Genomic DNA, 25,452 nt, shown 5'->3' on the forward strand with positions numbered 1-25,452 from the left:
CTAAACCAATATGCTCAAAACAATTAATTTGAATAAAACTGGGCTATATTAAAATAATGATGATAATTTTTCTAACATTATAACCAATATGATCAATATTTAAAATTCCAGTAGAAAAAAACCCAACCAATAGCTCAAAAATATTGTTGTTCCATGTTTGTGAATGTTGAATGTAGAGGTTAATCGTAAAAATTCCCTGATTACATTGATGAGTTTAGAGGGTGCCAAATTATTTAGATGCTTCAGGTCTGATAATAAAGGGGTTTCTGGGTAGATTTTTATTCCAGAATCTAAGCCTCTGGCAGGAAAAGTACCTCAAGTCCCCACTTAAGATATTTCTGTTAAAGCCTACATGATTTTTTGATGTCAAAAAAGACTTACCAAAAAGTTGAAATGTTACTAGTCTTCTCATTTAGATGTATCTCAAGTATATCTCCTTTTCCATATAACCCTGAGAGAATATGGTTCCTATTTTTGCTCCATGTATTCTAGCCTTATTACTATTCTGAGGTGATGGTGGCGGAGGGGCTCTGATCTCATAGTAAAATCCAATGTAAAGTCCAGATTCTTTTCCCATATTAGACCTTTGACATTGTTTTTGCTTTGGAGGCCCATGTACACCATCATCTCTAAGAACTTATCTCTGCCCTGAAATTCCAGTTTTCTCGTCAAAGGTCTGATTGTGGCTAAATTTTGGGTTCCTAGAAATACCACCAGAAAGGAAGGTGATACCCAGCAAATCCCTCTTTTATCCCTCCTCTCTTGGTGTCAGGAGCCTTCTGGGGATGCTCAGTAACTCCTCATGTCTAAAAGAATGCCCAGCTCCTTAAGAGGCATTGATGCTGCCATTGTCCAGTTCCCATCAGTTCCTATTTTTTAGGAATTCTGCTCTTTCTCCCAATGCCTATCCCCATAAAGAGGTTAGTGTTAGGTTTTTCAGCAGCTTACTCTTGAAGAGAAATTTCCAATAGTCCTTTAGGTTCTAAGGTTCAAGAACTCTCATCATTCAGACTTTGGGTTACTATTCTCCTTGGCTGATCTATTGATGTGTGCCTGTATCACTGCCTCTCCAAGGATGGACCCTGGCACTCAAAGCCTAGGAAGCTGATATCCAAGCATGCTCAATATATATAGCCTTACTTGAGGCCACTTCTTTTCCTGGGAAACTATCATTTCTGAAGGCTTTCAGGTCATGTTCTTGACTCTCCAAGGATTGGGGCCAGGAACTTTGTATCCAAGAGATCTTCTCTCAGGCCATGTACAGAAACATGAAGTTTCACGTACCTCCATATGCCTCTTCCCCAAAGGAGCCATTCATGCCTCATGTGAAGTAATGTTGGAGAGCATCCTTTTAGTTAGCTAGGGTGAAAAGAAAAAGGTAAAATAGGACTACTGACTCTCCTTTCTATAAACTATCACAAAGGTTGTGGAGCATCTGAAAATATCCATTCCACAAAAGTCGGTCATCTAGCTCTTGACTACTGCTGAATTATCCTCACCACTGATAATTGAGTTGTGAACAAATAAGTAGCACAGTAGAGAGAATATTGGTCCTGGAGTCAGTAAGACGTGAGTTCAAATTCAACCTAGGCAAGTCATTTTACCGCTGTTTGCCTCAATTTCTTTTATCAATAAGATTTCGATAATTATAGCACCTACCTCAGGGGGTTGTTGTAATGGTCTAATGAGCTCTGAATTGCAGAGCATTGAGCACAGTGTCTGGTACGTAGTAAGTGCCATATAAATATTATTATTATCATCATGATGGAGCTGCTTAAGAATGTTTATATAGAAACAATAAAATGATTTACTCAGAAGTTCTCATTAAAAGCTCACCAATATATAAGCTTTTCAACCCTCTATATTACCTTTTCCTAGACCACATCTTGCAGCCTTTATTTTATTTAGGTATATACCACAGCATCTTTACTACTACTCTCCCTACTCTTTAAACAAAATGTTTATTTTGTTGGCCTAACATTCTCTTAATAACCTTCCAAGGTACTAAGGTACAAATTTACAAGAAGCCTTTGGCCACTGCTCCTTTGTTTACTGCTTCTTGCTTGATTAAAGCTTCCTGCTGCTCAGGATTTTGACCAGAAGAGGAGGTCAATCTCCATATCATTATGTATAAAGAGAAAAGTTTATAGCATTAATGATTTTTAGCCTATCTACTTTCAGAGTAGTCTGAGGCCCTAGAGAAGCACCAAAAATAGTCCTGTGAGTTCCCTTTTATTTACAGTTATTTAGTGCCAACTTTCTAATGTAGATCTAGTGCAGTACTCTTAGAAAAGGCAATATTCTTGATATCTCAGAATGTTTTTAAAATGGAAAATATCTAATAGAAATATAACGAGTAGCAAACTTTTAAAATTAAAAATTATATAAAGTGCTTGAAATCTCAGGGTTTTTTTAAAAAAAATTTTGAAGCTTTCAAACAGCCAAAAAACAATATGGTTTTTAGTACATTTCATAAGCAAAGTGCTTAAAAAGCAGACTCTTTTACCTGAATGAGAGCCCTTATTTCTAAAAGCTATGCCTCTCTTGGTGTAGCCCAATATCTCATTAGATCTTTTGGTTAATGTATCACATTATTGATTCATATTGAATTTAAAATTCACTTAAACCCTCAGATTTCTTTTGAAATTAATATTTCCTATCCATGCCTTCCTATTTAAGACTTTGGAAGTTGTTTTTTGTGCCCAAAATTTCCATTTATCCTTTTTGAATTTCACTTTATTAGATACATCCCAATTTCCACATAAGAAAAAAATCATTTAGATCCTGCTGACCCCTTTGATCCACTGTTGGCCCTCCTGGCTTGGTGTCATCTGCAAACTCAGTGTATATACCAGATATGTATTTATACTGGTCACTGACAAAAATTTTAAATAGCAGAGGACCAAATACAGAATCATGAGATAATCCACCTGAGAACTTTTGCCACCATCATGGAACTTTTCAAAATTACTCTTTGGATCAGGCCATCCAATAAGTTAAGAAGCCACCTGATTACATCTTAGCCTTATTCTTGTCTATTAATGTCACTTTGTTTCTTTATCTTTTTCTTTAGTCTGAAATACTTTGCAAGTACATACCTATGTTATTCGCCTCTTCTACCATTTTAGTAATCCTGTCAAAAGCATAATGAGCTTAGTCTGGAGGGAATCAAATGAATTGTGATGACTTTTTGTAAACATTCCTCTTTCCTGATATCACCAATCATCTTTTTAATGATTCTACAACATTCCTCAAAATTGAAATAAAGCTTCCTGGATTATAATTCGCAGACTTTGTTCTCTTCCCATTTTTGAAAATTGGAGAAATATTGGGACTTCTTTCATCTCCCAAGATCTTTCAAATGTCACCGACAGGTCTTAGCATTTATATTTGCCGATTCTTTCAAGACTCAAGTGGTATAGGAAAGCCTCTGCCCAATGTAATGGGCTAATAGTTGGTTAAACTACAAAGGAGTAGAATTATTTCAGTGCTTCTGTCTCATAACCCTTTTCTTTCACACTATTTAGCTCTCTCTATAAGTATAAAACCCTGAGCCTGGGGAGTTCTTCACATATTATTCTTAGAAAGTATTTGTATCTTATGTGATCAAGAAAAGAAAATCACCAAACAGGAAGAATTCTCCAATTTATTTTTTTTATCTTTGATACTTTATTCAGCTTACAGAAGAAATTGGAAAACTAGAAGATAAGGTTGAATGTGCTAATAATGCTCTGAAAGCTGACTGGAGCCGGTGGAAACAAAATATGCAAAATGATATCAAATTGGCATTTACAGAGATGGCCGAGAAAAATATCAGCTACTATGAACAGGTAATTGTCATGAATGTTTACCTTGTTTTTTGTTTGTTTGTTTTTTGGTTTTTTATATATATTCAGTTTCTACTATTTATGCATTCACAAAAAAAGTCACTTATCAGGCACAGGAAGAACTATGAGTTAGCTAGTGCTTTAAATTCAGCTCTATTAAATGGGTACAATCAGAAAAGTTGCATGTTTAAGCTAAAAGGGATCTTTGAGCTATTCCTACCCTTTTGCTTTACTGTAGAGAGACAAAGTGACGGGTAAATGAGAGAGCAAGAATTCAGATTGCCTTGTTCCCTGTCGTATTGACCTGTACATTTAGATGGCACAGTGGGTAGAGCATTGGGTCTGGAGTCAAGAAGGCACGAGTTCAAATCCAATCCCAGACACTTACTAGCCGGGCAAATCATGTAACCTGTTTGCTTCAGTTTCCCACCTGTAAAATGGGGTTTGCCTCATTTTCCTCAGCTGTAAAATGGGAGATAGCAATAGCACTTCCCTCTCAGAGTTATTCTGAGGGTGAAGTGACATCATAACTGTAAAGTACTTAACACAAATATATATACATATATATGCACTACTATTATTATTAATTAGTAAGATAGTCTGGCATAATCATAGAATTTTAGATTTGGAGAGAATTTTAGTGTTCATTTTGTGTAACTGTCAAAACACAGGTGTGTAGAGACAACATAACTTACACAAGAGAATTAATAGCAGAGGTAGAATTAAAACCCAGATACCAGTCTCATTCCCTAGGAACTCAAGAAGAAAACACTTCTCCCTCCTCCCAGAGAGACTTGGGAGGCTCCAGAGTTAGAATATGGTAAACCTAGTTAGTGTGACTTGCTTTTATTCATTTATTTGTTGTTTTAAAAGAGAGGTTATTGAGAGTATAAAACTTCAGGGCAAGTGATAATGGTATAAAAACAAAAGATGTAATAGAACCCAGCTCTCCCATTTCTCAGTCCAGTGGCCCCATTGAACTACGAGGTCTTTAAGAGCTTTCTTTGCATAGTTCTTTGCACATACTAGCCGAAAAATATTGATTGACAGATATATATATACATATATATATGTATATAACTATATATAGATATAGATATAAATTCAGGAATGTTTCAGTATAATTAATTTCCTTTGCAGTCCTATATATTTTATCTCTTGCATTTAAAAACATAATTCTTTGGATGGCTCTATAGACTTTTCCAAACTACCATATTATGCATATAAAAGTTTAAGAACTCCTGTACTTTTCTCTGATTTGCAGAATCATCGCAAATCATGGTAAATCAGAAGCCAGCTGTAGTACAAAGTAGTCAAAGTACACAGAGAGAATTCTCTTAGTAACTAAAACTTAAGAATTAGACAGATTTCAGGGTTTGAGATTAGGGTAAATGGGAAAGGGTTATAAAATAATAATATTTTTGGCACTACTTTTTGGTTTTCTTTTGTTTTAGGGGAAGTAATGAAAGCTCTTTAAATTCCATTTTCTTTTTTTCCTAATATTTTTAAAATATTCTATAATATCTTCAACCATTCTTCCTGTTTGTGTCTCTTCCCTCTTTCTTATATTTTGGATATCTGAGGGAAGGAATGAGGAACTGTCAGGTAGATGGAAGAGAAAATCATTCCCAGGCTACAGTTTAACAGCCTTACTTTTTCTTCAGTTAAAAGACAATAAAGGGACCTATGGCACTGGTTAAAGAATATTATCATAATTTCTTTATTCAGGGTAGAGCCAATCATTCATTTCGCTTTGAATATAATAATTTCTAGGTCTGAATACAAATTGGAGTTCTCCAAAAAAGTAATTTAGGAAAATAGATTCCATAATATGAATTTAATGAAAGCAGGAAAATGATTCATTGACAAAATTATGCAGTTGTTTTATATTCTACAATATCCAACATTTCTAAGATGTTTGGAAATAAAATATTGCCTCTTTGGGAGTAGTAACTAGTACATATGCTTTCTTAATATTCATTTAATTAGTTTTTTTAAAAAAAACTTTTAGCATAAGTATGTAAAAAGTCTCTAGCAATGAAATCATTTAAAATATTTTTATTGAATGAACAGTTTGTGTCATCACAATTCTTTACCCTTAATAGTTGACTGTCGTTACTTGAATATGCAATAGATCATCTGGGTATTTTTCCACACTTTCCAAGGCACCCTGAAAACAGATAGAAAACTTATGACTTACTAGATATACCCTAGTGAGCTGTATAAGGCATTAAAAAACTAAGATGAAGTGACTTTCTCTGGGTTACACATCAAGATAAAGGATTGAGTGACTTTTCCAGAGTCATAGAATTATAAAACTTCAGAGGCTGGTCATTGGAACCCAAGTTTCTGGACTATGCATTACTGCCTCTTTGATATCTTAGCTGATATACTGGGAAGAGTCCCATACTAAAAAATGAATAAGATCTGCCTTCCAGTCCTCAATTTGCCACTTAGTTGTGGTCACTGTTAACAAGTCCCTGGATTGAGTTTGCTAAACTCTCATTTTCTTATCTGGGAATGTGGCATGAGATTTTTTTTTTATGAAAATGCTTCATTAAAACATTATTCCAAGGTAAAGATAGGCTATTTTGTTTATGAAATATATATATATATATATTACAAAATAAAGTTATATCTACTTTCTATCAGTAGAAGCATAAATGTTAGTTTCCTTTTCATGATTTTATACTTTTATCATCCACATGCATTTTTTCCCCTATTTGGAATACATCTTAGCTTCCTTAACAGTTAACCTACTAATATTATGTCATGAAGCTCTTCTGTTTTTTTCTAGCAGCTTAATTTTAAACTATTTCCCCCCAAAAATAATCTTCTAAACCTTCATGAAAATATGAGGCATTTTGAATTTTTCATTTGTAAAGTAGGATAAATTTGTTTTATCCCAACTTCAGAAGCCACCAGAACTCTTATTTTGAGATAATTTGTTTGTTATTCACTTCATAGATGACACTAAAGGGTTTTTTTATATTTCTCTAGAAAAACATAATTGGGAAAACAGTTCCTTCAAATAATCAAGCCATTAATATGTTTTTAAGTCTCCAAAGCATGAGTATGGACAATCTGATATTCTCTATTAAGTTCAAAATATCCCAGACATGGAAGCTGAATGTTTCCTGGGTTCTCTATTTCATTTATAATTCAATCAGATTGATATTGAGGCACCTAATTTTTATGAAAATATATGTAAATAAACTGAAATTGTTATTGTGAAAGCAAGATATGAAATGGGACCCAAACATTTGTCCTTGGGTTTCCTCATACTAAACAGAATGTTCGTGGCTTAATGAGAACTTCAGATTTTAATATCTAAGTGGCAGAAGAAAATCAGATTATAGATGTGAGTCATGAACTACATAAGATTCTAATTACAGGCAGAACTGGGACTCTAGGAGGATATTGTACCTAGCTGTACATATTGATTCACTCAGTCTGTTTGGTGCCCAAGTAATTATGTATCATAAGTTAGTGTGAATAAGATTTTGCCCTTCCCACTTTATTCTATCTAGGTTTGACTATATTGGCTAAATTACTGAGGGTTTGTGATTTCCCCAAAGTGAGCATTATATTTATTAATTATGTTAATAGCTGAGGTTCATTTTGCACTTTAAAGTTACCTCCCAAGTTCACCCAGTAAATAGAACTGAGATTCATATCCAGGTCCTTCAACTACCCATTAAGTATTTATTCCACTATACCATCTACCTGTAACATTTCCTTGCTATACACATTGTCAAAAGTCTCCTGGATTAGTGTTCAGGTGGTTTCCCATTAAGATGGCAGCATGAAAGATCCTAGAGATGTATCTCCTAACAAATACCCCATCAAAGATCGAAAGACCACCAATTGGCATAGTGATCATTAAGATCAAGGAGAAACACCAGTAGGTTCCTTCTTGCAGTCAAAGGGTGTAGAAGAGGCGGCCAGAAGCCTGCGGGGTCTTCTCAGCAGGGATGATCCAGTTAGCAAAAAAAACAAACTGAAGCTTCTGAGTCAGGGGTCTGAAGACACCTGAATCTCCAGTAAAAAGGGCTGGAAGCTGGAGGGACATTGGTCAGAGCTGGTCGGGGGTCCCCAGAGAGGCTTGACGCCAGCACTCTTATTGGAGTCACAGCAGGAGAAAAAAGGCCAGCAGAAGAGATGCAAAGCCTGCACTCCTCCTTTTCCCCATTCTTTCAGTAGCTTCCCTTTCTGAAATGCCATCAGCTGATTCTGAAATGACACCAGTAGCCAGCGATTTTCAGTATGTCTGGATTCAGTCAGTTTGACTTGTGTGTGTTTTACTTGCCATGTGCACTGTCTTTTACTTCTCTTTTAAAAGAAAATATTCATGGCATACTACTAGGAGACTTCTGAGTAGTCTACAACCCTCTGGGAGGGGAAAAATCGTATTTTCCAATGTATTTTTATCTTTTCTTTCATGTCCATTTTTGCCTTGAAGTCAATTTAACATCATGGCATATATGTTGGCTTGTTTCAAAGGATACAATCTAGTTCTTTACAAAGACTGTTGAAATAAGTTGCATTTTGTCTTCTCAGTGTTTTGAGGTATTTTAGAGTATTTTTAGCTTGTCTAATCAAAAGCCCTGCAAGACGAAATAGCCAAAGGATTTCTTATGAGTTATTTTAGTCAAGTATTCCTCTCGTTTCCCCTCTAGCATCTTCTAATTTTTAATTTCATTTCTGATATTTTAAAAACTGTATTTTAACATCTATTATCTGGTCATGTAATTCTTCTTAACCTTGCCAGTTCTACCTTCTTAATTCTTCCTTTTGAGGACTTTTTGCATGTTTTCCCTTTCTCTTATTTTAGCTGATTAATTGCAGTCCATTATTTTTAAAGACACTATTAATACTCTCTTCATTAAAAAAATTGGTGGTTTCTGTGTTTATTTTTTGTAGTTTCTTGTGTATTGTTCAACTTTTTTCTTCTTTGTGTTGTTGCTTATATTTATTGTATGATATTATATGGGGAAAGCATGTAAAATCTTCATTCTTCTCAACCCTAACACTTTAGATCTATCTTGAAATGTTTGTACTTGGACATACAATAAAACCCGCCTTTGCAACTCTGCTTCTATAAGGAGAACTTGGGACCTATTTTTCCAATTAACTGCAAATTTTATATTTCTTCTGGTTACTTTTGCAATAAAACCATAAGGGTAATTTATGCCTTTATTAAGTATGAAGGAAGAATCCTATTCTAGTCAGAATGACTTTTTAAAAATAAAAATGCATTTTTGAGGCATTTAAGGATAAACTCTGATAGTATTTATGTGTTTTAAAATTTTTAAGGACTTTATAAATATAAGTTTACTACTACTGCTTCTATTACAATACATCAGGTAGCTGTAAAAAATTACTTAAGCTTAACTGTGACTTCTTTTTAAAAAAAAAAAAAAGTGACCTAGGGTTATTGTTACTCCCAAATGCAATTTCTCTGATCACGTAAGAAATTTTCTTTTAAACTACAGAATGTTTTGTGTCACCTATGATTCATATTCCCTGTTTAATCAGTGTCTTCCAATTTGCTTCATAGATGCAAAATTGTAGAAATTGACCACAAGGTGGCGTTTATAACCGATAAGACACTCTAAAAATTGTACCCTGATGTAATCATTCTTCTAAGTGTTCTGGCATTATTTTATGTGCAAACTTCTCTCATATCCAGCTTTGACAGAGTGGGACAGAGTAGCAATTTTTAGCCCAAGAAAATGATCCAAATTCTACTCCAAGTTATTTTTGTGATATTAGTATTTCTAAAATTACAAAATAAAAACAACTACTGAGTTATTACAACTGGTTATTTTCTCTTTAATATCCTTATTGTGAATTTAATAATCATCAACAAACATAAACCTCTAAATATACAGAGGACAAAAAGAGAACTGTTTATGAAAGCATTATGTCAAGTATATTTTAATTGCATATTGAATTTAGCCTGAGAGTAATAAAATTGTCCTATTTCTGTCTTTCTTAAACTTTTTTTATTGTCTATTGCATTTTAGTATTGTTCCTTTCTGTCTTTTTTTCCATCTTTCATACTACTTATATCTGACTCCCCAATAGAATATCAAATAAGTATAGCCAGAAAAAATAAATACATCAGCCATATCTGAAAAATGTATATTTCTTTGTAAAAGGTGAATGGGCCACTTCATTACAATCCTTCTGAAGTCATCTTTTTTTTTAAGTAATATGCCTATATTTTCTTTATTTTTATATATAATAGACAACTTGATCATGTTTTCAAACAATTGAATGGTTGAGTTTTGGATTAGATCAGTGGTTCCCAAACTTTTTTGGCCTACTGCCCCCTTTCCAGAAAAAATATTACTTAGCCCCCTGGACATTAATTTTTTTTTAAATTTTAGTAGCAATTAATAGGAAAGATAAATGCACCTATGTCCATCACTGCCCCCCTGGATTGCAGCACCCACCAGGGGGTGGTAATGCCCACTTTGGGAATCACTGGATTAGATCTTAGTATTCTAGATAAATAGACTTTTAGTTTTATGTAGTGCCAAAGACAGGTCTGATGCTTTTTACGACACGTAAACTCTGTTCCCCATTTTGGTCAGCATTGAACCTAATTTTGGTCACAACCACATTTCCTTTATTGACCTATATTGGTATTGCTACTAAATTAATTCCATAAGGCTATTTTTCAGTTATGTCAATTTTTCAAGGCCTAAACAACCATGTTCTACTTTGATGTACATCATGGCATTAGTGACAACACTTGATTCTTCAGAGGAGTTGCCAGTTGAGTGGAAGACTCTAGGACATTCTACCATGCTAGGAAAGATCTGAGTACAGTACCAGTAACAGACAATCTGCTTTCTGGGGACCAAGCTGACCTCACACAAGGCTTATCTCCTATAATCTAAGTAACTACTTTCTTCTTTTTCAGGGACTGGCACAGAAACAGAAAAAAAGGGAGCAGAGGGATAATAAGAATCAGGTGGTTTTAAAATCATATCTAAATTTTTATTTAACTATTAATACTCAAAATCCAACATCCCTTTTCAGTATTCAGTAAAAACTTCTGCTTCTGGAGTAACTGGAGTATAGCAATGCTAGCATTCTTCCTATAAATTATACCTGAAGACAAAAGGAAGTTGCAATTAAATGGACAAATGATTCAAAGGTTGTTCCTTAAAGAGACACATAAAAGAGTTTCAGGGTTGGTTTTATCATGCATCTAAAGGCAATAATAAATGAAATTTCACAGGATTCTACTTTCAGCCTCTGTAGGAGCAAATTGTGAGAGAATGAACAGAAAACTTCAGAAGGATTTAAGCCAAATAAAAAAGAAGAGGAAATGAATATAGGTTACTTGGAGGGCTTTGAACTAATGAAATAGATAAGAGATTGAGTTTGGGGAGGAGACTTTTGGCAAAATATGGGGAAATTTGAAGGAGGATATTTTCCAGAGCCAGCTACTGGTCTAGAGGCTGGATTAAGCAAAATTAATTAGACCTTTAATAGGAAGAGAAGGGGCAGCAAGGTGACACAGTGAAGGAGTACCAAGCCTGTAGTCAGGAAGACTTCTCTTCCTGAGTTCAAATCTAACCTCAGATACTCACTAGCTGTTTGACCCTGGGTAAATTAGTTAAACTTTTTTGCCTCTGTTTCTTCAATGTTCAAAATAAGCTGGAGAAAGAATTGGAAAACCATTCCAGTGTCTTTACCAAGAAAAATCCAAATGAGGTCAGGAAGAGTCAGATATGAATGAAAAATGACTAAACAACAAATAAGATAAAGATTAAAAAAATAGAAAACCCACAAATTCCCTCAAAGTCCAAAAAAGGAACTAGTAATAAAGCCCATGACCTCAAATGTCTATATATAGATGCTAAATTTTAGGCAATAAACAAGGGAAAGTCCTAATGTGAGAAAGCAAATTTGACTTCATAGCTATTGCCCAGACTTCGTGGAAAGAAATCTACAACTCAACCATAGCTCTGAATGAAGATAACTTATTCAAAAGAAACAAGATATATAAATGATGGTGGTGGGAAAGTTGGTAGCATTATATATTAAGTAAGTATACACATGAAAAAACCCAGGAACCACAGAGAACTAGTAGGGTGAGTATTTAGTTGCTTATAAAGAAGGAAACAGAAAATATTTTTTTTCATTGAAACATTTTTAAAATTACCTGCATTTTGAACTTGGTTCATTGGGCTAGTAAGGTCTAGTAAGCCCTATTAGAGTTTAGTTTCAACTTATGAGAAAGAAAACTAGCCACGTTCAGAGGAAGAACTGTGAGAGGAGAAACACAGAAAAAACACAACTGCTTGAACACATGGACTGATGGGGATATTATTGGGGATGTAGTCACTAAATGATAACTCTAGTCCAACTACCAATAATATGAAATTAAGTCTTAATCATGATACATGTAAAACCCAGTGGAATTGTGCTTTGGCTATATGGGTTGAGGGAGGGTGGATTTGGGGAGAGGGAAAGAACATGAAACATGTAACTATGGGAAATATTCAAATATTTTTAAAAACACGTGAAAAAAGTGCCTTCTAGCTCTGAAATGATATTTTATTTTTTAAATTTAATTTTTTTTATTTTTGTAAAGATATTTTATTCTTACCAATTACATGTAATAATAATTTTCCACATAAGTTTTCTGAAGTTATATGATCCAAATTGTCTCCCTCCATTCTTTCCTTACTCCTTCCCTGACCTGGTAAACAATTTGATGTGGATTATACATGTATTATCATGCAAAACATTTCATATTGTTCATTTTTGTAAGAGTATTCATATAAAAGCAAAACCCAAAATAAAAAAAAAAACAAATTAACTAAAGTGAAAAATTATATGCTTTGATCTGCATCCCAACTTCAAAAGTTCTTTCTCTGGAAGTGGATAGCATTCTTTGTCATAAGCCCTTCAGAATTATTTTGGATCATTGTATTGCTGAGAGTAGCTAAGTCTTTCATGACTGATCTTTGCACAATATTGTGACTGTGTACAGTGTATTCTTGGTTCAGCTTATTTCACTCAGCATCAATTCATATAAATCCAGCTCTTTCTGAAATCATACTGTTTATCATGCAATAATCTTTTGGAATTTTCTGAGAACTCAGTATCACTACTATGCCATGATGAGACACCATAAAGGAAGTTGTAGACTTGGATAGAAAAAGTGAGGCAAGAAAATACCTATTTTTAAAAATTTTTCATATGTGGGAAATATGGAATAAATAGAATATACATTGATAACAATTCTCTTCTTCAATACTGTTCATATTATTCAATGATTCATAAAATCCTAGACTCCGTCAGGGCACTAGCTTGATAATTGCCCTCAAGAATCTTTCAAGTTTTAAATGATATGGATTTGCCCTCATTTGTCATTTTAAAGAATTTTTCAAGCACAGAGTATAAATTTATAAGGTTCTGTGCTTATATCCTCCTAGTTGAATAAAATTAATACTCAAAAATCATGGCATCTTAGAGGTTATTTAGTCCAAGCCCTTTTTTTTACAGGAAAAAAGGAAATTGACCTCCAGGGGCAAATTTCTTAGGTCATTGGGCTAGTTAATGACAGCTGGCCATCATCTTTTCCCTCTCTCATGTATGTACCATGTATTCCCTAAAAATTATTCATTCATAGCAACTCCAGTAAGCCTTTTTTAAGCTGTTTATAATTTTTCAGTGTTTATTGCTTAGCATGGCCTGCTTAGTTTTTTTAAAATAAGAAAATTTATAGCAAAATCTGGGCCATCTGGCACTTAACCCAATAGGAAAACTGTAGAAATTAATATTTTTGTGCTTCTCCATACAAATCTTTAATCTCCCAACTGAGATGGAAAGTCAGAGCTAACTAGAATTGATGCCAGAGTTCCTCATTACCTCGCATCGCCTAATAATGGTGAAAATAGTATAACTCCCCTGCCAACCTAGACACTAATTTTGTCATAATTATAACCGAACTTAAGATTTAAAGCTGTCAGGGACCTTAGAGATCATCTAGTATAATATCATCATTTTCCTGATGAGGACAATGCCTCTCAGCTAGGTTATCAATCAATTAGCCAGCATTTAGTTAAGTACTTATTGTGTGCCAGGCACTGTGCTAAATACTGAGACTACAAAAACATGGTTCCTGCTCTCAAAATACTCATCTTTTAATAAGAAGTAACTGCATGCAAATAACTCCAAACCTACAGGATGAATGCGGTGTAAATAGGAAGTGATTTCTGAGAGGAGGCACTTAAGCAAGATGGGGAGGGTCTCTTGCACAAGATAGGATTTGAGCTCATTCTTAAGGAAAGGCAGGAAATCCAGGAGGCAAATGGGGAAGGCAAACCTGTTGGACATGCATGGTTCTTTTTACTTGAAGTACTTCAGTATTTATGCTGAAACAATAATAGTTTACTTTAAAAACTATAAATTTTGAAGTCAGAATTTCATTTTCTAAGCAATATTTCCATGTTTTTGCTTTAAAGTTTTAAACCCCAAAATAACTTTCATTTTTCTGTTTATTGCATTTCTCTTGACTCCCTTATGCAACTCTTTAATCTTGACAGCCTTTTTTATTTAATACATTGTCCAAAGCAATGGTATGCCCCTAGATAATAACAGACCCAAAGGGTAAACTCCAGTGAATTGAAAAGAACTCTCATGGGGGATTTATGTGTGGATATGGACAAGAATCTCAGAGGAGGAAAATCATAGGGTCAGAGATTTAGACCCGAAAGTTACCTCAGAGGTCATCTAATCCAGTTCTTTCATTTTATGAATGAGACCTGGAGAAGGCAAACAGTAAAGTAGGAGACCCAGGTTTTAAATCTATATCCTTTGAATTCAATTCTAGGCTGTTTCCTATTCCACCTAATCCACACTAGTAGAGGGAATACCTGCACCCATGAAAAATCAGAAACACCTAGAAATATGATAATTTTGTTTTTCAATAGCATTCAGGCTTTTGACTTCAAAAGACAATTTGGGTGACCTGGTTGAAGCTCTTACTGATTTGGGCAAGTCACTTAACTCTTTGGGCCTTGGTATTCTCATCTATAAAATGAACTAGATAAAAAAATGATTTCTAAGTACTTCCTTCTCTAAATTGAGGTTCTTAGGGGGAAGAGCAAGAGAATTAATAAGGAAGCTATCATGTTGTTTGTCAATATGATTTTATCAGCTTTAATTTGTGATTGCTTTGCCATTCTTTTCCCCAAACAGATTGGATAAAAGTTTTTATTTTTCATTGTTTTCATTTAATGTAGTACCAGAGGACTTGTTTTTCAACATGACAATATCAAGATTGATACCTAAAATGTCTTGATTAAAATTATCTTAAGATGGTTAATCTCATAATTTATTATTTGTTTTTTCAAACCCATGATTATATTGCCTCATCAGTATGTGATTTAAAAGATGTCTTTATTGTTCACTATGAACATGAAACAAAACAGTAGTCAACTAATGCAAACATTCATTGAATGTAGAAGAGAAAAATTGGCTTTTCTAGTTGTGTTGACTTTTTTTTAAACCCTTATCTTCCATCTTAGAAGCAATACTGTGTATTGGTTCTAAGACAGAAGAGCACTAAGGGCTAGGCAATGGGGATTAAGTGACTTGCCCAGGGTCACACAGCTAGGAAATGTAAGAGGGCAGATTTGAACCTAAGACCTCTTGTCTCCAGACCTGACTCTCAATCCACTGAGCCACCTAACTATCCCCTTGTGTTGACTTTTTATACTTTGTGACTCTAGAATCAACTTGAAATCAATGACCGATTCTTTTCAAGTTTCAAATTCAAAAGAAAATAATGGATTGAGATGTAGGGACCTGTTTTTGCATTGGTATAATTCAGTGTTAGGCAAACTTTTTAAAGAGGGGACCAAAGGAAAGGAAATGCTCATCTGTCAGTCTGTTTAGGAGGCAACTCTTTCGAAGTTTCATTGTATTGTATCTACTCATTGTATTCGTCAGATTAGGAATAATGTCAGGTGGCCAGATAGAACATTTCAGGGGCATGGCCTGTAGTTTGCCCATCTCTGGTATAATTACTTTTTCAAATCTTGTATCTTTATAGTAATGGGTAACAATTAGGAAAAGGAAGCATAATTTGTTCCTTGGTTTTTATAAATAACAAAAGAACTATGTGAAAATTCAATCAACTGTTATTTTAGATTTTGTTTTTGAAATTTTTGTCTGAAGTAGAACAACAAATTTCTCGAATTTCTTGCCTGTTTGTACTTGTTACCACTTCTCTGTGATGCCACCTACCTCCTGTTTTGAGTTTCTACATGATGCCTCTTTTTTTTTTCCATTTGAAAGAACCCAAGAAAAAATGGTAAAATGAGAAATCTAAAGCTGAAAGGGACCTCAGAGACCATTTGCCAACCTACTTATCTTACAGATGAGGAAAACGAGACCTTAACTAAGGTTGTAACTTGCCCAAGGCCACACAAGTCATAAATTATCACAAGTAGAATTTAAACTCAGACTATCTGACTAGAGTACCAATACACTCTCCACTATACCATGATCCCAGAAGGACTTGTAAGGGGGCTAGCCAGAGTCAAGTCAGCAGGTCGGGGCAATTCAGCAAAGGACAGCTTAGATTTTCTTCTGGGAGGTGTGTAGGCATCTGCATTTTGTATGCCAACAACTCAGATAGCAACTGAGATAACTTTTTGAAGAAAAGGACTAATGATTTTGGTGTTAAACCCTTACTAACATTTTTGCCCTTTAAAATTTAAGAATGATGTCACCAGGGCTGTTTACTTTCCAGGGTTTAGTTGTGGCTGTTATATGTTTTTGTAGATTATTTTGTTTTTTAATGTGTCCTTTGCCAGTACAGCTTGAATGTTTGTAGAGCTAGCATTGTGCTTAGTGGATACAGCACTGACCTTAAAGTAAGAAATCTGAATTTGAATCTACCTCTGACACATGTAACCCAGGAAAATCACTCAATCATTTTTGTGCCTCAAGAAAATCCCTTGCTTTAGGTTGGAAGAGGGAATTCCATAAACATCTACAATCATAGATCCTTACAAGAACAATTGTATATGACTTTATATCCTGTTTTTTTCCAAGACATTTTCACACCAAGGCTCGTGGTAGTTGTTACCTGTTCAGTGTCATTTTCTGCCATTTGACATTTAAAGTCCTTCACAGTTTACTCTACTTCTTCTTCAGGTTTATTGCACATTACTCTACTTTATTCCACTCTACGTTCTAGTTAATTGCCTTATTTGATCTCATATACACCTTTGCCCAGATCCTTTGGAACACATTCCCACGTGGCCCCGTCCACCACCTTGTACATGAAACTTTCCTGATCTCGCCCAATTTATTTGTGCCCCTTCTCCTTTCACTTTATATGCATTGCATTTCCTTCTGTATGTTGTCCTCCCACAACCTCCATAAAATGGAACTTCCTCGAAGACTGAGGCTATTGTGTTTTTGCATCCTCATCCCAATAATATCTTACCCTCAATGTTTGTGGCGCTCAATAAATATTCGTTGTTTGAGGAATTGTTACAACCATATATTGGGGAACCTTGAAATCAATACACATCCCTAAGAACCAGGCGCCTCTCCCAGGAAAGTGACTCAAAACGAATATACCAATTCCAACCTTGCTCCAAGTATGATCTGTCCTCAGCAAGTGGTGGATAACTAGGATTATCTTCATGCACAAAAGGTAACGTTTGGGTTATATGTAGGGATCAGCTATAATCTTTTTTTGGCTTCTTTGAACTCCTCTAGTTTGAGCAGCACTGCTGAGCTGGAGATTCCCCAGCAGAATTAGGTGATTGTAGAGAGCCTCATTCCTTACCTGTCTCCCTGGGATTATCATCTGAGTTGAGGATTGAAGCAGAGATGATCTTTTCACTTGATTGGATTTCTGGGAGCATCTTGGTTGCTTTTTGGGATTTCCCAGAGCTGATTGTTCAGAAGATTCTGGAACCACTAGATTCTCTCAAGTTTATAAGAGAAGCAGCAAGTTAAGGACACATTTTATAGGGGGAAGCTGTAAGTTGTGGGTTCCATTTGCCACCCGGGTGTCCTGGGGAATAAGAGAGGATGTTAAATTTTCTTTGAGTTCTCATACATAAAGCAAAGAATCCAAGCAGTTAACCCTTGTGGACAAAACTGAATGACCTGGAGTTTTAGCATACCCAAAGGGTAAATCAACAGGATCTAGACAGGATAATAAAATGGAAAGAACATCAAATTCAGAGACTTTGAGCATTTCCTCCCCCAGAAAATTAGTCTTTGAGTTGATTAGGACTTCAGAGACTATCTAGTCTGTAATAATCCTACACAGTCTGTAATAATCCTATATTACAAGTCTAAACTGTCTTTGAATATTTTCTTTGGGACAGGCAACCCTTCTTCAATATAATACACAAAAAGCATTTTATTTTTTATTTTTTAATTTTAATTTTAATTTTTTAAATTTTTAAAAAATATTTTGCAAAGTAATGGTTCATTACTCTTAAGCTATAGTGTATAATTAGGAAATCTTGTACCCTTATGTCTCCCATTATCCCTTTCCTCTTTGGTCCCCAAGTTGCATACTTACACTGTATGTAATTGTGGGTAACTCCATCTCTCACTCTCTTTTCCCACATGTGTGGCTAGGTGAACTCTCTAGTTTTTATTTTTCTTTGCCTTGTTAGTATTAATAAGCTTTATAAATATAATACTTGGAGTATTTTGGATATTAATTTTAATCCTCACAATAGTAAGGATATATTTGCTTCTCTGCTCATATAATAATAGCTAAAAGTAGCAATTTAAGGTTGATTTGCAAAACACCTTACAAATATCCAGGCAACTCTGTGAGGTAGTTATTATTATTATTGCCATTTTATAGGTGCAGAAGGTGAGGCAAAACCAGGTTAAATGACTTGACCAGCATTAGTCAGTTAATAAGCATCCAACGATGGATTTGAACTCCATATCTTCCTGACTTTCGGTTTAGCACCATATATGCTTATGCCTTATATGTGCAAATGTTCTACGTATTCTTGAAAGAATTTAAAAATCACTTAAGTTGCTTTCTTTCACTGTGTTGATTTTGTGACCTTAGAAAACTTCCAGTTCTCAACTCCATGCTTTATCCCAAATTTCAGTTGACTAAAATTGATATATTTCCACATATTTCATATTCAGAATTCTGGACCTCAAACCATAAAGAAAGCTGATATCTCTGGACAGAGTATGTTGGCAAGTGGAATGTTTCTAAGGATAAATCCAGGGTTTACTAAATGACATTCAGATGCCACATTTGAAACTGAATTTGACTATATAATTATCTCCAAGCACTAGAATGTTATAAACAGCAGACTTAACAGAGAGATACAATCACTGGATGGCTTCTCTGAGTGAAGCATTGTGTACATCTTATGCTGATGACACATGCTTAGCTTATTCAACACACTTCACAGGAATGATATGCTCAGAGAAACCAGATAAGATAAATTTTAGGTATTACCTACCACATACTTTTCCACTGAACGTTCCTGCCTCTGTTCCGTTTAAATGAAATGCACAAATTTTGATTTTTATTCTTAAAACTTGCTTCGAACAAATTGCATTGATAAATCTTCTTTTTGGCTAAAATATTCTTGAACCTGTCAGGAATTAAAGTATTACAAGAGAAATAACTTAAAATGCATTTATGATGTACTGAGTTTTAAAGTTGTATTTGTCTATACCTGTGACCGCCTATCCTGATTTGGTAGCAGAAGAGACCGAGGGTGAAATAGAATGTTTAATTACATGTAGTATGAACACTGGCTCGTTCTGTATAGAATTAAATATACTTTACATCTAGTTCTGGCATTATTGCCTAGTTTGGTATCTTGAATAAATAAACTGATTTTTTTTTTAAATGTACTTTAACCTCTAAGAGTCTGTCTCTATCTGAAACTCTCTATTGGGAAAGTAGAATATGTTTTTTCCCCCATATCTTTTCTTTTGGACATTGCTTGTTTTTTTGCCATTTTGCAACATTCATTTTTTGTTTTTTTCATTGTTTTTTTCCCCATATACATTTTATAGTCATTATCCATATTCTTGACTCTGCTTACTTCATTTTGTATCAATTCACGGAAGTCTTTTCATGCTTCTCTTTTTCCACTATATTTGCTCTTTCTTATAACACTATCATATTCTATCATAGTCATGTAATACAATTTGTTTAACTATTCCCCAGTAAATGGGAATGTTTTATTTCCAGTTACATACTATGACAAAAAAAGTGCTGCTACAAATATTTGGCTGAATAAAAAGACCTTTCTTTTTTATTAATACTCTCTTTGGGTTATATGCCTATTACTGGACTCTTTTTAGTCATAAATTCCAAACTGCTTTCCCAAAAAGTTTATACAGATTCAGAACTATACGAACAAAGCATTAACGGATCCATTTTTCAATAAACTCTCCAACGTCACTATTCCCATTTTGAGTCAGTGTCCAAGGTAGGACAAAAACAATCAGGAAGTATTCAGTGGAGAGGTAATCTTTTGGGGTAGCAATATGAGGTCAGTCGGTTAGAGATGGAAAAGGAGAGAATTCCAGATATTGAGAATAGTCCAGACAAATGCAGAAAGGTCAATAGATGTGAGACGTGTTCAGGGAATATTAAATGTTCCAATTTAACAAGTATATGGGTCATATGAAAGAGAGTAGCATAAGATAGAGCAGAAAAATGGGTTAGAGTTCAGTTTATAGAGGATTTTGAATGCTTGGTTAGGGAGTGAGAATTTTATTTGCTAGACAGAAGAGAAGGGAAAAAACATTTATTAAGCACCTACAGTATGCCATGTTAAGAGCTTTACAATTATTATCCCATTTGATTCTCACAATAACCCGAGGTGCATGCAATTATTTTCCCCATTTTATAAATAAGGAAGACAAAGGTTAAATGACTTGCCCAGATTTCCACAGCTTGTAAGGTTCTGAGTCTCAAGACTTTGCCCATGCATCAATTAATGACTTAATGGGAAGTCATTAAAGATTTTTTTAAAACATTGTCGTGACTTGAAGAAAGCTACCATTAAGGAGATTGATATGCCATCAAGAAGTAAAAGGAATTAAAAAGAAAAAAGACTGAAGCTACAGAGTCAGGAGGCATTTTCTAAAAAAAAACTGGGGAAGAGATGAGGACATAAACTAGGATAGTAAGATTAGGGAGAAGGAAGAGATATTATAAAAATAGAATGTGAGGGGGAAAGGAAAGGAGAAGGAACAGCTAAGATAATAACAAAGTTTCTAGATTAGGTGAGTGAGGAAAATGAGGTGAATATTAACATTGATCAGCTAGTGTGGTATTTGTCCATCTTAAAGAATAAATGGTCTTCTGTGTTTTCTTTTTTCAAAGTGCCTTGCCACATGGGAATCCTTCCTTGCAACTCAAACGGATCTTCGTCTGGAAGAAATCTCCGAAGAGAAACCTTGAGCATACTTCAGGACCTTTTGCCTAATCTTTGGTGATATAGTGCCTACCAACCAAAGACATTCTTTATGGGGTGGGCTGCGTTTAATATAATTGGGTCAAAATGCAGTCACTGTTTCTGGAAAGCCAATAATTTGAAAACTCAGGTACTCCAGGGTTCTCACTTGCATTTTGATGATGATACACATATATATTGCTTAGTTTTAATTAACCAATTCCACAATTTTTGTCTGTCAGTACTTGCAGATGGCAATTGTTTTCTCAAACATTCTGTATTGGGATGTGACATTTTCAGTAGGTTGTAAAGGCTCCATTTAATAAAAAAAATGTTTAATATGAAATGCCTAAATTGCATGAATGGTTCCTATCTACACTTGGAAGTGTTTTCAAATGAAATATACTTCCTCTAAAGATGAAATCTCTGTGTGTTAGAGAACAGGTTTTTTTGTTTTGTTTTTTTATTCATTGCTTGAAGGGCCGAATGGTGTAATTAAACGATTATGGGACTTGGAGTGAAGTAAGACCTGCATCTACATTTTATTTCTGATATGTATTTGCTCCATGACCCATTGAATTTCTGTGAGCCTCAGATCACTCATCTGTAAAATGAGGGGGTTGTACTAGATCGTCTCTGAGGTCCCCTTTGGTTCCTAACTATGTGATGCTAAAATCCTTAGCAGTAATTAAGAATTATAACAACTATAATACCAACATATCAGGGTTGTTGGATATATCAAATTTGAAAGTACATTTAAGGTGCTATTTAAATATCAGTGTTACTGTGAATTCAGAGATGAGAAATATTACCAAAATGGATGGCCTTAATTTTCTATAGATGGACTATAATCTCTGCAATTCCCTTTCATCTGAAGATGATGCCAACATTTGCCCTGGTTCAGAAAAGAGGTGCCAACAGTGGAATTCTGATTTTCTTCGCTAGGGCCTTCTTCCATTAACAGAGAAAATCAATGTCACTTTTTTTCCCCATTATCCTAACTAAATAATTTTTTATTTTTTTATTTATTTTTTTAGAAAGTCTGTTATTTCTTAGAAAGTCTTCATGTTGATATTACTGAAGTTTCTGTGGCATTCAATTAAAATGGAAAGCTAGATACTATCTTTCAGAATTTATAATCTGTGTGATCTGATATTTATGATGCATCCAGCAGTTTTCTGTTCAGATCTTTTACTATCTTGATACCATGTTCACAACCTGACAGTATTGTGGTGTAGGCTGCTCATGAATTACACATGAATTAACAAGTGTACTGCGAATGTTCATTTTTTATTTCCTTGATAGTTCTCAAAAGAATCTGTTTCTTTGATAATGTGTTTTTAAGGTGACATGTTAAGAAGTATTACATAGCTCTAATAAGATGAAAAATTGCCTTCATAGTAGTTTGGGTAACTGTGATATAATAAACTTCTTTTTAAAAAAAGCAACAAGTGGATTGAAGACATTAGACAGGAAGTTTTGACAATATTTTCCTCCACCAAAGAAGACACCTTTTTTTGTTTTACCTTTATAATTAACAATAGGTTTCTCAAAAGTGCACACCAAGCGTTTTAAAGCATTCATTTGTTTGGATTTGTTTATATTATTTTTCAGTTTCATCAAGAAACTGAGTTCCTTATTTTATTTACTAAGACTTATTAAAGAGGATATACGTGTCATCATTGAGAGATGGATCATCACTAATGCAGAAGGCTAATCTCAGTTATTTGATCTTGCTGCATGCTAAGAAGATTTAATAATCCCTTCAACATATATTTAAGCCCCTACTATGCATAGAGAACTGTGCTAAGCACTAGAGGAATTTCGATAAGAGGTAATCTCTTAGATGACAGTGATTAGCAGAAGAAAGAAAAAAAACTGGAATTTGAAGTGCATTATATAACCAAAAATAGCATGCATTTGCACTTTGTAGTTTTCTTAAACAACAAGCATCCAATAATAAATGAAATAAAAGAGAAGGAACTTCTAGGAGGAATTTAGATTGAGACTTTGGATAGGAATTCAATTCCCTTAACACCTCAGAACATAAGGGGAAGACCCTCAGTTCATCGGTTAAAGGGGTTGAGTGAGAGGGAATAACTATGTTCATTTCCAGTTTGTCACCTCAAAAAAAAGGAATGTGTCAAATAGAGTTGTTGATTTTTTTAAACCCTTAACTTTCTGTCTTAGAATCAATTTTAAGTATCTATTCTAAGGCAGAAGAATGATAAGGGTTAGACAATGGGGGTTATGTGACTTGCCCAGGTTCACATAGCTAGGAAGTTTCTGAAGTCACATTTGAACCCAGGACCTCCTAATTCCAGATTGACACTATTCACTCTACTACTTAGCTAGTCCTCAAATAGAGTTTAAAAGAGAGAGAATAAAGTGAAAAAACCACAACAACATCATGGAAGACTAGCAAAAGAAAGCAAAAGAAAAATGAGCATTTTTTTAGGAAAGAGTAGCAAAATAACAATAACATAATAACAATGAAGGCAACCAACTAGGACACCATGTTAAGATAAAATCAAATTATCAAGCATTTATTGACTACATTCTATATGTGTCAAGCACCATGCTGAGTGTTGTGAATACAAAGAAAAGCAAATACAGTGTTAATCCTCAAGGAACGCAAAATGAATATGGAGAGAAACATGCAAAAACTATGTTAAAATTATATATAATTCCTGAGGGAAAGCATTAGCATTTGGGGATGAAAAGAAATACTTCTTTTGTTAGGTAGAATTTTAGCTGAAACTTGAAGGAATTGAGTTGGTGAGGTGAGGAGGGAGAGCATTTTAGAAATGGTGGACAAACTGTGACAATGTATAGAATGGGGAGATAGAGTGTCTTGTTCAAAGAACAATTAGGAAGTTGGTCATAGAATACATGAAGGAGTGTAAAAAAGTCTAGAAAGAGAGAAAGAGTCCAGGTTTATAAACAGCTTCAAAAGCCCCAAACAGGATTTTATATTTGATCTTAGAGACAATAGGGAGCCCTGGAGTTGTTCACATAGAGGGGGGATTTATTCAGTCCTGTGCTATTGGAAGATAACTATGGTAGTTGAGTATTGGGTGGACCAAAGTATGGAAATATTGAGACAGGAAGACCAACCAGCAGGCTCTTGCAATAGTTCAGATATGTGATAATGAAGATCCATACAGGTTGGTGACAATGTCAGAGGAGAGATATAAAGGTAGAAATCTATAGGACTTGGCAACAGATGGAATATAGGAGAGTGAGAAAATGAGGATGACAATTATATTGCAAGCCTGGATGACTGGGAGGAGAGTGGTACCTTTTACGCTGAGAAAAAAGTTAAGAAGATGGGAAAGTTTTGATGCAAGATGAATTTCACTTTGGGATGTGTTGAGTTTAAGATTTGGGGTGACAAAGAGTTCAAGATGTCCAATAAGTAGTTTGATATCAGACTAGAAGGTAGGAGAGAAGTCAGTGCTAAATAAGTAAATCTCAGGATCATTTTCGTGTAGATGATCATTGAATCCATGAGAGCTGATGACAACACCAAATGAAATGGTATAGAAAGAAAAGAGAACACAGAATAGAGTCTTACAGGATGATCATAGTTAGCAGATGCTACCTAGATAAGGAGGAAAGAAGGAATATTATTTTTCCTATTCCTAATTCAGCCAAAGAAATCGATAAGAAATGTTTAGAGGTTTAAGAGCTATGCCACAGTGACTTAGAAGAGAGTATCAAGAAGAAAATGGTTGACATCATCAAAGACTGAAGAAAGATCAAGGTGAAGGACTGAGAAAAAGCCAATAAAAATGGCAATTAAGAGATGATGGTAACTTGGAGAGAGTAGTTTAATTCACCAATGATGTTGGGAAACAAGACTTCAGAGAACTAAGTGAGAAGAAAGAAAGTAGAGTCATTAATTGTAGACTTCCTTTTCAAAGAATTTAGTTGTAAAATTGAGGAGAGAAATAGAATGACAGCTGGCAAGTAAGGATCAGTGAATCTATTGTGGATTTTTTGAAGATGGAGAAGTCACTGGTATGTTTATAGGCATGATGGAAGCAGTCAGTAGACAAGAAATGATCAGATGAGTTAAAGTGGGAATAATAAAAGAGAATCTGTAAAAAAGACAAAATACAACACCCAATACCATGTAATGGAAAAGGATAACAAAA

At 34.6% G+C, this 25,452-nt stretch overlaps 1 protein-coding gene across 2 annotated transcripts in view; it reads left to right on the forward strand.

Moving 5' to 3' along the window:
• The window catches only part of SNX7 (sorting nexin 7), a 103,404-nt gene extending 81,771 nt beyond the window's left edge, over positions 1-21,633 (forward strand). For both annotated transcript variants that reach the window (XM_044672109.1, XM_044672110.1), the window contains 2 exons: positions 3,678-3,830; positions 21,223-21,633. In XM_044672109.1, coding sequence (XP_044528044.1) covers positions 3,678-3,830; positions 21,223-21,300 — 231 coding nt within the window. In that variant the 3' untranslated portion in view covers positions 21,301-21,633. The remainder of the gene's footprint in view (positions 1-3,677; positions 3,831-21,222) is intronic.
• The last annotated feature ends 3,819 nt before the right edge of the window (positions 21,634-25,452 follow it).

Source organism: Gracilinanus agilis, chromosome 4, assembly GCF_016433145.1.
Source record: "Gracilinanus agilis isolate LMUSP501 chromosome 4, AgileGrace, whole genome shotgun sequence".
Lineage (NCBI taxonomy): Eukaryota > Metazoa > Chordata > Mammalia > Didelphimorphia > Didelphidae > Gracilinanus > Gracilinanus agilis.